The sequence below is a fragment of the Ambystoma mexicanum genome, chromosome 10, assembly GCF_040938575.1.
Source record: "Ambystoma mexicanum isolate Mex_15411 chromosome 10, UKY_AmexF1_1, whole genome shotgun sequence".
NCBI classification, from domain to species: Eukaryota; Metazoa; Chordata; class Amphibia; order Caudata; family Ambystomatidae; genus Ambystoma; species Ambystoma mexicanum.
In genome coordinates, this window is record NC_090932.1 from 1,551,455,881 (window position 1) to 1,551,470,061 (window position 14,181).

The window sequence follows — 14,181 nt, forward strand, 5'->3', positions numbered from 1 at the left end:
TTTGGGTGGAGTTTGTCTTTATGCTTGCCTCTGCGCTGCCCTCTTTGCTGATACTGGCTGTTGCCAGATAACCCTTGTGCGGAGGACCATGGGGTGCCTTACAGTGTCATATTGCCCATGGGGAGAATGGGACAAGGAATGACCTTGAAAGGAACAAGAGTTTGACCTGCCCTGCTGTTGGAAAGCGCTGGCTGTAATCTCATTGAGTGATTTCAGTGTCTCATGTTCTTTTTTTTTAGCTGTTTCCAAGGTGTCATTGACGGCCTTACCAAAGATTTTGCTCCTCTGTTCATCAGGGAGGCCCGAGTCTCCAGCTTGAAGCCTGAATTCTTCAGCCAGGCACGTCTCTTGAGGAGAGTCCCTTGTGCCAGCGTGCACCTTGCAGTTTCAGCAGCATCTAGTGTGTTTAAAATGTGTCACCAGTCTACCCTCAGAGACAGCCAGCAGGTGTGATCGCAAGGTTTCAGGGACCTCTTGGAGGCCTTCTTTCAGCAGTCCACTATTGTACTGTAACTAGCAAAAAGGGTCATTATTTGCGCTCCTGGTTGAATAGGCCGCAAATGTGGTATTATGTTTGCCGGGAGCATAGAGCTTTTTTGCAGTCCTTATCCAGAGAGCCTCCGCCATGGACAGTGGCACCCCTGCCCTTTTTCTGGTGGTTGTAACAAGAAAGTGTGGGGAGCATGACCACAAATATACATAGGTTCTGATGGAGGGGCGAAACAGTTTCTCAGGGTTGACAGCCTTGTGAGGGACAGAGAGAAGAGCAAGGCGTTTCTTTATGGTGTTCAGCAGAGGAATAGCCCAACTAGGTTTTATTTGAGACGGTCTTTCATGAAGTCAGCCCTGAACAGGCTCCTGTGCAGAAATCTTAGTGATCTACAGCTCTTTATGATGGCATTAAAAAACTATTGGCAATGACTGCCTTTGTTGAGGTGAAAAAGGCGGTTCTAGACAAATAATGCCTGGGGTACAAGTGGGTGCGGGCCAAGGCCCCGGATCTGCTGGCTAATCTTGTTCCCAGACTGTCCTTGTCAGCTGTGTCCCGATCAAAAGGATTGTCCTCATGTCTTCTGGTTCAGAATACTCAAACCCCTCCTCTGGGTGGATTTGTGACTGAATTGGAAGCTTCTGCAACTATGGGGGAATGGGGAAAGTACTACTCTCTCCGTCTCTTGGAAGTAATGTATATTTCTGACCAGTTAGAATTGGGACATCTTATCCCCACACTACTCAAACCTGTGCCTAGTCTAGAAAGTCTGTTCAGAAGAGTGAGATTTACCTGAACGCCCTAGAGAGGGTCTGGGGACTTTCAGAGTACTCATCTTGACAGGGGGTGCTCCTGGGCTATTACGCCGCTGAAACAATAGCCATGAGACTCGTTTATGTTCGGCGGCTGAATGCTGGGTTTAGACGTACCTGATTGAGTTGTTGCAGTTGCCGACTCCGAAGCCTTTGGTGCGAGCGCGCCTTTGGATAACTTGTTAGCCGTGTGCTTTTTTTATGAATACGTCCTTTAGAGGAAATCCTAGTCGCATGCCGAGAAGACTGTTGCAGGGTGGGTGTGGGGCCACGAGGTTCGGTAGGCACCGAAGTCTTTGGTGCGCCCATTGACGTCGCTTCGACATGTCTGTTGAGGAGGCCTTGGGGGTTTTGTGTTTTGCCTTGGAGGGTGTGCTCTTGTCGCTGGGTTGTGAACTCCCCATAACAGTGCCGGTGGCCTGTCGGCTGGGGATGGGCATCTGGGAACAGAGGGTTCTGCTGAAAGGTCTACGGCTTCCAGGTCGGAGCCATGGCTGCCGCTGGAGACCTAGTCACCTCGAAGTGATGCATCAATGGGGGTGGGATGACAATGGTGAGGAACATTCAGCCGGCATGGTGTAGGCGCCCACCGATTGTATGCATATCCTCTAGCGTCTTGGGACGAACGTTTGCAGGACTTACAGGAAAACTTGTCATGGTCACAAGGTAAGCACCTATTGCATCTGCAATGGGCGTCTTTCCATGGGAAATTTCCATAGCATGGACAAAATTTAAATGGCGTCCTCTCCATAGCAGATGTAGAAGGTGGTAGCAAGACCAAAGAGGTGAAGGGAAACTTAAGGAACAAGTTACATACCTGTAACTGTTCTCCAGCATGAGTCTGGCATGGATTCACATGCTCATGAATATTCCCCGTCAGGCTGGGAATCCTTGGTAAATTCTGCCCCCAGTCAATTACTGCCCTCACTTAAACCCCTCCTCTGGCAGCCATCTTCAGATTTGGTAGCACATAAAATGGCAGTAGGACCAAGATAAGAGCCACAGAGGGTTTGCATGTGAATCCATGCCCGACTCATGCTGGAGAACAGTTACAGGTAAGTAACTTGTTCCTTCTCTAGTATGGGGTCTGGCATGGATTCAGATGCTCATGAATACATAGCAGTACCCACATGCACAACCACGGGAGGTGGCAAGGCTCAACATTAAGCATCTCTTACCTCCTCACCAGGCCCACCTTCAAGCGAACAGGTTTCGCAGCACTGCTTGGCCGACTCGGGACTCCTCCCTGGAATCCTGGTCGATGCAGTAGAATCTCGTGAAGGTGTGAGTCGACCTCCACGTAGCAGCCCTGGAGATTTCCAGCAGGGGCACACCAGACAGGAACGCTGTAGTTGCAGCGAGCGCCCTGGTCGAATGGTCTCGGACAGCGAGTCAGTTGGTTTGCCAAGTAGTGACAATGGGTGATGCAGCCGGAGAGTCATCTGGAAATGGAAGCCTTGGAGAGGGCCTTCCCATGGTTCACAGTGCCAAACAGTTGTGACATCTTCCGAAAACTGCTGTCCACGTAGAACTTCAGCGCTCTAGCCACATCCAGCGAGTGCAAAGTCCTCTCAGCCGGTGACAAAGGCAGCAGGAAGAAAACCTGTAACTTGTTGAGATGAAAGTCTGACAGCACCTTGGGCATGAAGGAGGGGTGCTTCCGTAGCACTAACCTAGTCTCGTGGAATATCAAATACAGTGGTTTCCAAGAGATGGCCTGGATCCCTCCCACTCGTCGTGCGGAGGGGATGGCTGCAAGAAACGCCATTTTCCATAAGAATCTCAGTGGTGCCGAATGCATAGGCTCGAACGGTGGACGTATGAGCCTATTCAGCACCAGAGTTCCCATGCCGGGGCCGGAGCCTTCACCGGCGGGAACGAACAGATAAGTCCCTTTGATGAACTTGACCAAGAGGTGGGACCACAGCGACGACCAGAGTTCTGGTGTAGCTGGAGAAAGCTGCCAGATGAACCTTGATGAAAGCATGCGCCAGCCCTGCCTTGGCCAGCAACAGCAAATATGGCAACACCTGTGGAGCCATTATTCGTAGAGGGTCAATCTGTGCACGGCACCAGACTGCGAACCTAATCCACTTATGTAGCATTTCAGTGTAGACAAAGCCCTGGCAAACACCTTCTTGCAAGCCGCTGGGATATCGTATCCTCCAAACTCTAGCAGGCCTGGCTCCTGCAGCGCAAGTTCAGCGACGCTGGGTCGTGATGCAGGATCGCGCCTCTGGTGACAAGATTTGCGACCATTGGAAGCTTGACTGGAGGGGACGCTGACAAGTTCAGAAGGTCTAGGTACCATACCTGTCTCGGCCACGCCGGTGCGACCAGGATCATCCTGCACCGGGACTGTCTGAGTTGATTGACTAGTCATAGAAGCAACAAAGGGAACGCATACAGAAACAGGCTGTCCCAGGGGAATGAGACTGCGTCCATGCTCCCTGGCTGGGGAAACCTGCTGGCGAAATTCCAGCACTTTGTGTTCCTCAATGTCGCAAACAGATTGATATGGGGATTGCCCATCGTCAGATCAGAAGGTCCACTTGGTCCAGCCGAAGCTCCCTCTCGTGGCAAGAGCGCAGCTCCCTGCTGAGGAAATTGGCAATGGTTTTCTTCACTCCTGCCAGATGAAGACGAGAAACCCCCTGGGCAACAGCCCAGTGCTATAGGTCCTGAGCCACTGGAGAGTGCTGGGGTTCTGGTGCTCCCCTGCTTCTGGATGTAGAACATCGTGGTGGTGTTTCCGAAGACCCGTATCACCTTGCCCTTGAGGGACGGAAGGAAAGACTTTAGGGTCCAAAACACTGCCAGTGGATAGAGTACATCGATATGCAACGACTTCTCTGGTAACCACAGGCCTCTTGCGTAGAGACTTCCGGTGTGTGTCCCACATCCTTCCAGGGAGGCATCCGTCGTGACAGTCTCCCGATGAGGGGTCTGGCAGTCTGCACCCGCCGACAAATGCGGACTCCCCACCACTGTACCGCTCAATGGAAATCCATGCAGGATCTTGTCCTCGAAGCTCCAATACCTGAATCCAACGTGAGTCGTGGAACTCTTGCAGTGGCCGCCTCCGCAGCCTGCACAGCCGAATGAAGACATGCCGAGAAGGGACTATGGACCTCACCCTTGCTATCTTCAGGGTCAGCCATTGAACTTGCCCAGGATCGCCGCTATACTCTCCTCCGGAGACACCAGGCATGACGGTGTGGAGTCGAGACCCCAGAAACAGTGAGTCTTGCGATGGCAGAGGCATTGAGTCTTCCTTCTCTGCCATCTCCACACGGGGTAGGCCTTGAAGCTTCTGGAATCCTCCAAGAAGCAACTAAACGAAAAATCACCTTTGAGGGGTGCTTAATAATCCAAAAACTGGTCCCTGTTAATCAGACGATGATCAATGAAGCTTGAGGAATGGAAAAATAGAGAATTTAGGAAAAATTAAAAAATAAAACATTTTAAATAAAAATGCAATAAAAGTTTGAGCGCTATAGCACAAGGATTCCCAACAGTTGAACGTGCAGTAAAAATCTGAAGATGGCTGCCAAAGGAGGGGCTTACGTAGAGGGCAGTCATTGGCTGGGGGCAGTATGACGAGAGACCAGAGATTGGTTAAGACAGTTCAGAAGTGAAACTGATTCTCTTTACCGAGGATTCCCAGCCTGACGGGGGAATATTTATGAGCATGTGAATCCATGCCAGACCCCATGCTGGAGAAATGCATTCTCAAAATGAATGAACCCATGGCCCCACTCTCCATACTGTAAGGGCCTGGCCGGTGGGCCGAGGCCACACGCTCGATAGTCGATCAATGCACCAGTAGCCGAACAGCAGTGGATGTCTACAGCATAGGAGTCCACGAAGTAGTCGAAGAGTAGCGAAGACTAGATGACCATTGGTTGTGGGACAAAGCAATTAATGAGCAAGATCAACTCTTGCGACCTCTGCATAAGGCAACCAACTATTTGGGTGGAAAAGAAAAATCAATCTGAGGGACCTAGACGCACAAGGGATTTTCAGTACACTACACATCAGGCATAGTGTCAGTCACGCCCATGTTGATGCCCCCTTTCAATCTTTCATTGAAAAGGTGCAATACTCTGCAGACACCACTAGTTGTCTGACTATATGCCCAGCATGTGATTCTAAGCAGATTAACCACCATTAGAACAGTCATTACACTAGCAGACATAAATGTAACAGTGTAAAGCAAGATGTTTACAGCAGTATAGTTTCTGCAGGAGCATTACCAAGTGGTGGTGATACACGTGGACGCAAATAATCTGCAGAAGAAGCCCGGCCTGGAAACACGTTGGACATGTGAGGCGCTTGCGATCTCTGGGCCAGCAAAGAGGCTGCTGGATCCAATGCTCCCATTAGTCCAGTCAGAGCATTTGAAGAGATCGGTCTTGTTAGTGGAGGACCTAGAAGCTCCTATTTGGAAAAAAGAAAAAAGCTGACAAAGCACAAAAACAGCAGATAAAGCAACATTTCCTTAGAACACATTATGGGAAAGGAGTCATCAAATCAATACACCAGTGTATTATTCATTCTACCGCCCTCCTACAGATAGCCATAGTCCAAATAAAGACTATCATGGTATCACCACTTTAGCAGGCCTAACCCACAAAAGTTGGGGCTATCTGGATTGGGACCATCTGGTCCTTCAAGTTTTCTGATCGATGAACACCAGCTGTTCCCATTACACTATCCTAGTAGGTAAGATTTCTCTAGCAACACAGGGTATGTACCTGTAGAATATTTCTGTGAAGGTGGTTGCTGGTGACATCACCATGAGACAAATTGTTCTCCTGGCTTTGCTAAAAATACAAAAACACACATTAAGGCCTAGAATTAACCAAAGGAGCAAGTGAGTGAAAACCAACACCAAAAACCCAAGTGACACCAAAGCAGTGAAAGATCATGGAACTCCCATCTAGGCCAAACCTCCCATGGTGCTGCAAGGTACTAGCCTCTCTGCCAAATCTAACACATCCAATACTGCACGTCTGTAAAACGCTAACAGAAAAACCACTTTGTAACAGTAAAGACGGCCCCAGATCTCACAACAAGGTATTTTTATGGTTATACAGCAAATATATGGGTAGTAGCAGAATCGATTTGACATAATTGGGGCATAGCCAGTAGGGGATGTACATGGGGTAATGGTTGCATCGTGGATCAAAATATCAAAACAATTCTTAATGTATTGCCAAATACCAATTGTCAAAACACTTCATCCATGTTTGAACATTAAAACACTTGAAAGATGAAAATGGCTTTTGAGGAGCTGCCAAACACAACCAGAGCAGATAATGCCAACCACACTCCTCCTGCATCTGCATCTCATTCAGATCACATTCTGAAATGTATGGTGCGTTAGCTAATGCAGTCCCTCACCAGGAACATTAGCCATACCTCCAGGGGGGAAAAAACTGATTTTTTGCATGCAAGCCCAGTTGGCCTCATGTGTAGTCAGAGGAAACCAGGTTTGTCAAAGTGTGGTATTCCATGCAGTACTAAAGCTGCAGGCCTTGGAGCACAGAAATTAGTTTGTGATCAGACGACCATTGGACACATTGATATGTGGCCACGTACCTTGCCAGGAATCCAGAGACTCTGGGCTGTGCTGAGCGATTAGTACTTACGTTGACCTTCGGCTGGGAAGGCAGAGTCCCACTTGCCTTCATGCTGCTGACCAGCTTGTTGAAAGCGGACATATCGCCATCCTTCTTGGGTTGCCTTGGGCCAGTCATGGCTGTAAGGGCTTCTTCCAGTTGCTCAGCCATGAATGGAGTGGCAATTTTCTGCTCCTGCTCCACTTTAAGACCCTTAAGTCCAGCCTCAACCTCCTCCACAGAAAGGACAACGCCTGAATGTGCTGCAAGGTGAACAAAACTAATTAGTACTCAATCACAAGATGTATGACACAAGAAGCGACAAAAGCCAGTTGTACTTTCTATGATTTGCTGCATAGGCACAACGGGTTATTTCAGAACAAAATCGCCAGTGTCATTAAGCTGACTTGCCTAGAAAAGGTGCACGTTTGAGTCTGTTAAAAAAACAGTATGTGCAATTGACTACCACCTCCTGGACACGGACAGTCTATCAGACCATTTTCTCCCACATGCACTAGCTTATGGGAAAACATTTAGCAGTACGTGGGACTCGCATTGCTGCTTGTTCCTGTGTAGGTTAACTGATCAGAGTATTTGAAAGCAGGGCTACCAAAGTGCAGCTTACAGTCTAGACATGGTAATTAATGGAACACTCAAAGGCCAAAGGACCTGCACACCCAATGTTTGCTAGTTTCCTGGAGCTTTCTGAACCTTGCCTTTTTCTGGCACTGTAGCAAGCAGCGTCTCAAAGCTTCCAGAAGGCAGCAGATTAGCACATCGTAAAACTCCACACTCACTGCTCTCCTTTAGTTTTTCTTTGTTGGCGGTGAGGCTCGACAGAAGGGGCTTAAGGTCAACTTTGGCTTTCTGGAGCATTTCAAGGATGTCCACTTTGTTATCAGAGTTTTCTTCAAATTGAATGGGGGCAAAATAATTGCCTGGATGCTGTCCAGGGGACGGGATGAGGTTCTCCAGCCCTACAGGGAAGAACGAAGATTTAAAAAATAGGTTTTTTAAAAAAAAGTAATTTACTGCTTTATCCAAACTCCTATGCAGATAGAGTCACATACAGAAAAGCATCTAGGCTGAACATTTCAACCCTGTCCACCTACCCGCAACCTGAACAATTGGTTTGTTGGACTTCCACACAAAATGTCTGATGTATTCAAACCATTTTCATCCTCAAAACAGCCAGAAACACATTTAAATTCTAAAATGTACATTCCCCGTTGAAGAGAATTCTCAAAAATGTGCAAATACCTTTCACCTTAGAGACCCCCAGTAACTTTGCTGGATTTTGAGGACTTGATTTTTTACCTGGAGAGAGTGACCCTTTTTCACCACTCGTGTTTTACTTGCGTTTTCTTTGGTTATGGAGTTATAGACAACTCCATAGACATCTTTTCATTTGTGTCACAAAGCACCCTTAGTGCAGTGGCACAGGGGAAACCTTTTCAGACTTTCCCAAGGTTTAAATATCTTCTCTGGGATAAACTACTGTTTCACAGAGTAAGTAGAGTGAAATTGACTACTAGTCTTTAAAAAATCCTAGACCCAGCTCACCCTAACTTACAATAGTGCTGGGGGGGTTGCTTAGTATCCCGTGTCTAGATACTCATGTAGCAGCCAAATGCTACCCTCTCAGAATGGCTTGTGGCAGTGGTTTTACAACGAACTACCATGATTTTTCCCCGACCGCGAACACCGGTAACATCAAATCGTGGGAGCCATGTTTTTCAAGATGGCGTCTTTGCCCCCTCTGTAAAAATAGGTCTGTTTTTTGCAATTTTGCTCTGTGCGCCAAACCTAGTTTGGTTCCTTTGTTCATTCGCCTCTGGCAGGCTTCAGGAGTGAAGACCGCCTCTGGCACACAAGTGTCTGGGGAGGGCAGTAAGTGAGGGAGGTGCCCGAACCTCCCTGTGTTTAGTTTCTTAGGAGACCCAAATGCACTATGTGGCGATTGGGTGGCCGACTGTCCGGCAAAGACAGCCACCCTGCTGTGTGAGTGACCGCTATGCTAGAATGAATGGGAGAGAACTGAATAAAAGGCGAGTCTCTTGGCTTGGAAGGCAGAGTCGACCACTTGAACAAAAGAACTGAAGACTAGCTTGAAGAGGACAGCTACTGCAATTCTTGGACTGTTGGATTGCCCGGTGAAGCCCTGCTGCAGGTCCGAATCGCCAAGTTCATCTCGACAGAAGCCCTGCAAGGAAGACTTCTCCCTTCGAGTTGGTTTGACCAATCAACTTGACACTAAGCCACCTGGATACCAATCTCGGAGCTGGGTGTATTTTCCTGGGAGAGGGACACCAGCTTGTGTGCCGACTCCAGCTACCGGAATTGAAGATTTGCCAGCTTTTTGACCAGTTTCAGTGCAGGAGTCCTGACGTCCTCCCTCTTGTCCCCATGACCGAGGCCCAGCAACAGCATGATCTGCAGGAACTGCCAGGACAGAGGTCATCAGCGGCATCTTTTCTTATTTTGTAAAGGTACTATAAAACCAAACCGAGTACTTGCCTCTCGCCGTGAAAGTGCTAGAAACCGTCTCAACTCACAGGCCGAATTAGCTTGTGACCCAACAAATTATTTTTTTCAAACTACTTCCAAGAACTTGTGCAGAGACTTTACCGTTTACTTACCAGAACCGCTTTATCCTATCCAAGACTTTAGCCCAATGACTGGCCTAGCCTACTGAATTGACTTTTCTGGTGAACTCCAAGTATGTGCACTGTCGAACAATTGTAACCCTTCATGTTCTAACAATCTTTGCCTTTTACTCATCTTGAATAATATTCTGAAATAGTATTGAAGTATATTTGTGTGCAATTATATTGCCTCCTTCTAATGAAGGAGGCATAACTGACATACACTCAAGGTTTCTTGGATAAATAATGTAAGAGTTTACTTGAACACTTGTGATTGTAGACCTTTTATATTACTGCTCACATTCCCCTCTTGAGATAAGCTTGGCTGCTCAGCTCTGCCATCAAAACTGTAGTACAGACTTGTACCAAAAGGTTGGTTTGCTTACACCTGTAGTCCTAGTTGTGTGTAGTGGTCCCAAAGGGTACTGCATACGAAGTTTGCCTAACATGGGTGTCATTTGAAACTCTCCATTGCGTCTTTTTAAAGTTTTCATCCATCAACATTTTGGCAACAAGTGCCTGTTGCTGAGGGTGGCTTAGGGGCTCCCTTTTAACTTTCCCTGGCTAACCCTTGAGAGAACTACAGTTCCCACGGGTAGAAAGGATCTATGGATGACTTACATTATATTTGGTGAAACCAGCACACCAATTTTATGTGGAGTGCTGGGGAGATGCAATGCATCCCCTTTCAAACTAAAACTAATAATTCTGTTACAGGGACAAGCTTAACTTCAGTGGCTGTTAAGTTTTATTATTTTGGTGCACCTTTACCGCTGGCTGAGTTCACAGCTGCATTATATTAGGAAGAAGCCTCAGAAATGTGCCAATTCCCTTCTACCCTCGTGATACCCAGCTCTTTTGCTTGACTTTTTATATCTCCTGTAATTTTATTGTGATTTATTCTGTTTCTCTTTTGACTTGAGTCTGACAAAACTCCATAGGCATCATCTTTACATTGTGACACACAGCACCTTCAGCTAAGTGGCACGGGGAAGTCTTAGATTTCCAAAAGGTTTAAATACCTTCTCTTAGTGAAACTATTGTTTCCAAGAGCAGTGAAGTGAAATCAACTTTGGTTACATTTTGTAACTTTCTAGACCCAGCACACAACATCTTACAATAGGGTGCTGGAGGGGTTAATTAGTATCCCCTTTGTCTAGTTTCTCACATAACATGTTTGTGTTACCCTTTTTACAATTAATGGCTGTGGCAGTGGTTTACTTTTTACTGCCATTGTTTTTACTGTGGGCTGTGTTTGAAACCACAATAAGGCATGCATGGGTGCCCATTTCGTCAAAATGGCCGGTCTTTTTTCAGCATTTCTTGTTGGAAAGGTCCTTCTTGAGATGTACTCAGCGTGCCAAACTAGGTTTGGTCCCTTTGTTCGTTGTATTCACAAGTTAAGCCCACCTCTGGCTCCAGTAGGACTGGCAGGGGCAGGAAGTGAGGGAGGTGCCCAGAACTCCCTGTGCTTAATACTCAAAGGTGATTGGCCGGCTGGCTGTCCGGCAAGGATAGCCACCCTGCTGTGTGATTGACAGTTAGGCTAGAATGAATGGGAGAAACATGCATAAAAGAACAAGTTACTTTCTTACCTGGTAACGTTCCTTCGATGGAATGGTCAGACGACGTATTCCATATCTATGACAGGTAATGTCCACAGCTGTGCTGCATCGGAAAATCTTCGGCGTCTGCATCCATGACGTCGATGCGCTGTCCCAGAGGACCTCCGACGTCACCCGATGTGATAAGTAGGACGCACGACGCCCATAGCCTCAGTTATAGTTTTTCCCCCAGAACGTGTGCCACCAGTTTGCCAGTCAGACACGCAAGGCCTTGTGGAACGCAAGCTGCAATCGCAAAAGAAATTCTGCAGCGGGGAAGGTAGGGAGGGAGCGATATGGAATACGTCGGACCATCCCATCGAAAGAACGTTACCAGGTAAGAAAGTAACTTGTTCTTCGAGGGAATTGGGTCCTCTGACGTATTCCATATCTATGACAAGACTCCCAAAGCAGTACCAAGCAAGGAGGTGGGAAAAGAATTTAGAACACAAATCTAGCATGCCCAATCAAATTGCGGAATATAGGACTGCCTTGCCAAAGGCCAGATCCTGCCCTCTGATGGAATCGAGGGAGTAGTGACGTACAAAAGTATGTACTGAAGCCCAGGTGGCTGCATCACAGATGTGACAAATAGGAACACCCCTCTGCAGGGCAGTAGACACAGCCACTCCCCTGGTAGAATGGGCCCGCAAGCCAGCCGGAGGGTCCTTACCCGCCAAGAGGTAACACTTGGAGATAGCTAAAATAATCCAACGAGACAAAGTCTGTTTCATCACAGCTTGTCCCAAACGCTTTCCAGCGTAACCAATGAAAAGTTAATCGTCCACTCTGACCCGGGACATGCGCGAAATATAAAAGCTCAACGCTCTCCTAGGATCAAGCCTATGGAGCCTCTCCTCTTCCTTTCCAGGATGTGGAGGAGGATAGAACGCCAGAAGAACCACCTTCTGGCTCAAATGAAATTCCAAAACCACCTTCGGAAGAAAAGGACGAACTCTAAGGACAACCCTGTCCTTATGAAACAGTGAAGGGTGGCTTAACTAAAAGTGCCTGTAACTCACTCAGCGAGCGGAAGTAACCGCAACCAAAACCAGTTAAGAGTTAGCAGTCTCAAAGGGCAAGAATGCAAAGGCTCAAACGGAGCACCCATAAGAAACTTAAGAACAAGGTTCAAATCCCAACCGGGCACCAGAAAAGGTGACAGAGGGAACACATTAGTGAGCCCTTTCAAAAACTGCGAAATTAAAGGAATCTTAAAATATGAACACTCTTCAGACGAGCGCTTAAATATAGACAGCGCCGCCAGGTAACCTTTAATGGACCCCACTTGCAAGCCCCTGTGGGCCAAAGAAAGCAAAAAAGACAGAACCATGGGAATGTCACAATCAAAAGGATCCACATTCTTAACTCAGCACCAGTCGCAGAACTTTCGGCAACGGCACAGTCTTTGTTGCCGGCCGTCTGGCCGAGAGCAACACCTCCATCACGTCGTCAGGGAGGTCCCAATCCTTATACCTCAACCTTTCAGAAGCCAAGCGTGAAGGTTGAGGGATCTGACCTCTGGATGGAGAACCTGACCCCCCCCCTCCCGTGAGAGCAGATCGTCGGTAGGGAAGACGCCGTGGAGGGCAGATGGACAAGTCGAGAAGGTCCGGGAATCATCCGGGAAACGAACCTCCGCAGTACTTGCGGGATGACGGGGACTGGAGGAAACGCGTACAGCAGTGGGAATGACCATTCCACCACGAACGCGTCTCTTAAGGTCCTTTTGGAGGAAATTCCCACGAGCAAAACCTTTTGCACTTCCGGTTGACACTGGAGGTGAAGAGATCTACTTGAGGGGTCCCCCAAAGGGCAAAGATCTCCAGGAGAATCTCCTGATCCAGCTCCCACTCGTGAGAGACCGTGCTCTGCCTGCTCAGAGCATCCGCTTCGTTGTCGACTCCGGCCAGATGAACAGCCGAGATCGGAAATTCCTGCTGGATGGCCCAGAACTCGAGCTGCATCGCCTCCCTGCACAGAGGTAGTGACCCTGCCCCCCCCCACCCCCTTTTTGTTTTGTTGAGGTAGTGCATGGCCACTGTGTTGTCCGTTAGAATCAGGACACTCCTCGCACAGTCGGCAGAAAAGCCATCAGGGCTAGCCTGACAGCCCTCAGCTCCAACAGATTGATATGGAGTCTGGACTCGGAGACCAACGACCGCTGACTCAACTCGTTGGCATGAGCTCCCCAAAATAGTCACCACCGGCCAGGGCAGCCAAAATGCCCCCCCCACCCCCCTCCGTCAGATTGCCTTCGACAGCCCACCACAGAAGGTCCTGGGCGACCAAGGGCGGCACCTGAACAGGGTCCGACAGCCTGCCGGAGGACTCAGGCCACTGGAGCCCGAGTGCCCACTGCAAAGATCTAATCCGGAGACGAGCCTCTGGCACCAGAAGGATGCAGGATGCCATGAGGCTGGGCAGTCTCAAGAACTGACGCTGGGAGATTCTGGGCAAGTTGAAACTTGTGCACCATCTGCTGAATGTGAAGAGCCCTCACCTGGGGAGGAAAACACTGCCCCAGGGGTGTCGAGCACTGCTCCGATGTACTGGAGCCGCTGCGTTGGTGTCAAGTGGGACTTCTTTAAATTGAGGGAGAAGCCCAGCTTGTGAAGGGAGTGGCAGGTGACGGACAGATGATCCAGGACTTGCTCGGGAGAGCTCCCCCTGATCAACCAATCGTCCAGGTAGGGGGTAGACGTGAATCCCCTTTCCTGAGATGCGCTGCCACCACCACCATGAGCTTGGTGAAAAGCCTCTGGGCGGAGGCCAATCCCAACGGCAGGACCCGAAACTGAATGTGCGAGTCGCCAACCGCAAACTTCAGGTACTTCCTGTGCTTGGGATGGATAGGCACATGAAGTAAGCATCCTTGAGGTCGAAAGACACCAAAAAGTCCTGAAGTTGAAGGGCCTGGAGGACTTGAGAGAGAGTAACCATCTTGAACTTGTCCTTCCTGGAGGAGTTTGTTCAAACCGCGCAAGTCCATGATGGGTCTCAATC

At 48.6% G+C, this 14,181-nt stretch overlaps 1 protein-coding gene across 6 annotated transcripts in view; it reads right to left on the bottom strand.

The window, feature by feature from the left end:
- EIF4ENIF1 (eukaryotic translation initiation factor 4E nuclear import factor 1) overlaps positions 1–14,181 on the bottom strand; it is a 386,373-nt gene that overhangs the window by 141,447 nt on the left and 230,745 nt on the right. For 2 of the 6 annotated variants that reach the window (XM_069619809.1, XM_069619810.1), the window contains exons 9-12: positions 7,643–7,903; positions 6,957–7,189; positions 6,060–6,128; positions 5,559–5,742 (exon numbers count right to left, since the gene is read on the bottom strand). In XM_069619809.1, the coding sequence (XP_069475910.1) occupies positions 5,559–5,742; positions 6,060–6,128; positions 6,957–7,189; positions 7,643–7,903 (747 nt within the window). The remainder of the gene's footprint in view (positions 1–5,558; positions 5,743–6,059; positions 6,129–6,956; positions 7,190–7,642; positions 7,904–14,181) is intronic. The other 4 variants (XM_069619813.1, XM_069619811.1, XM_069619814.1 and 1 more) reach the window with 4 other exon arrangements.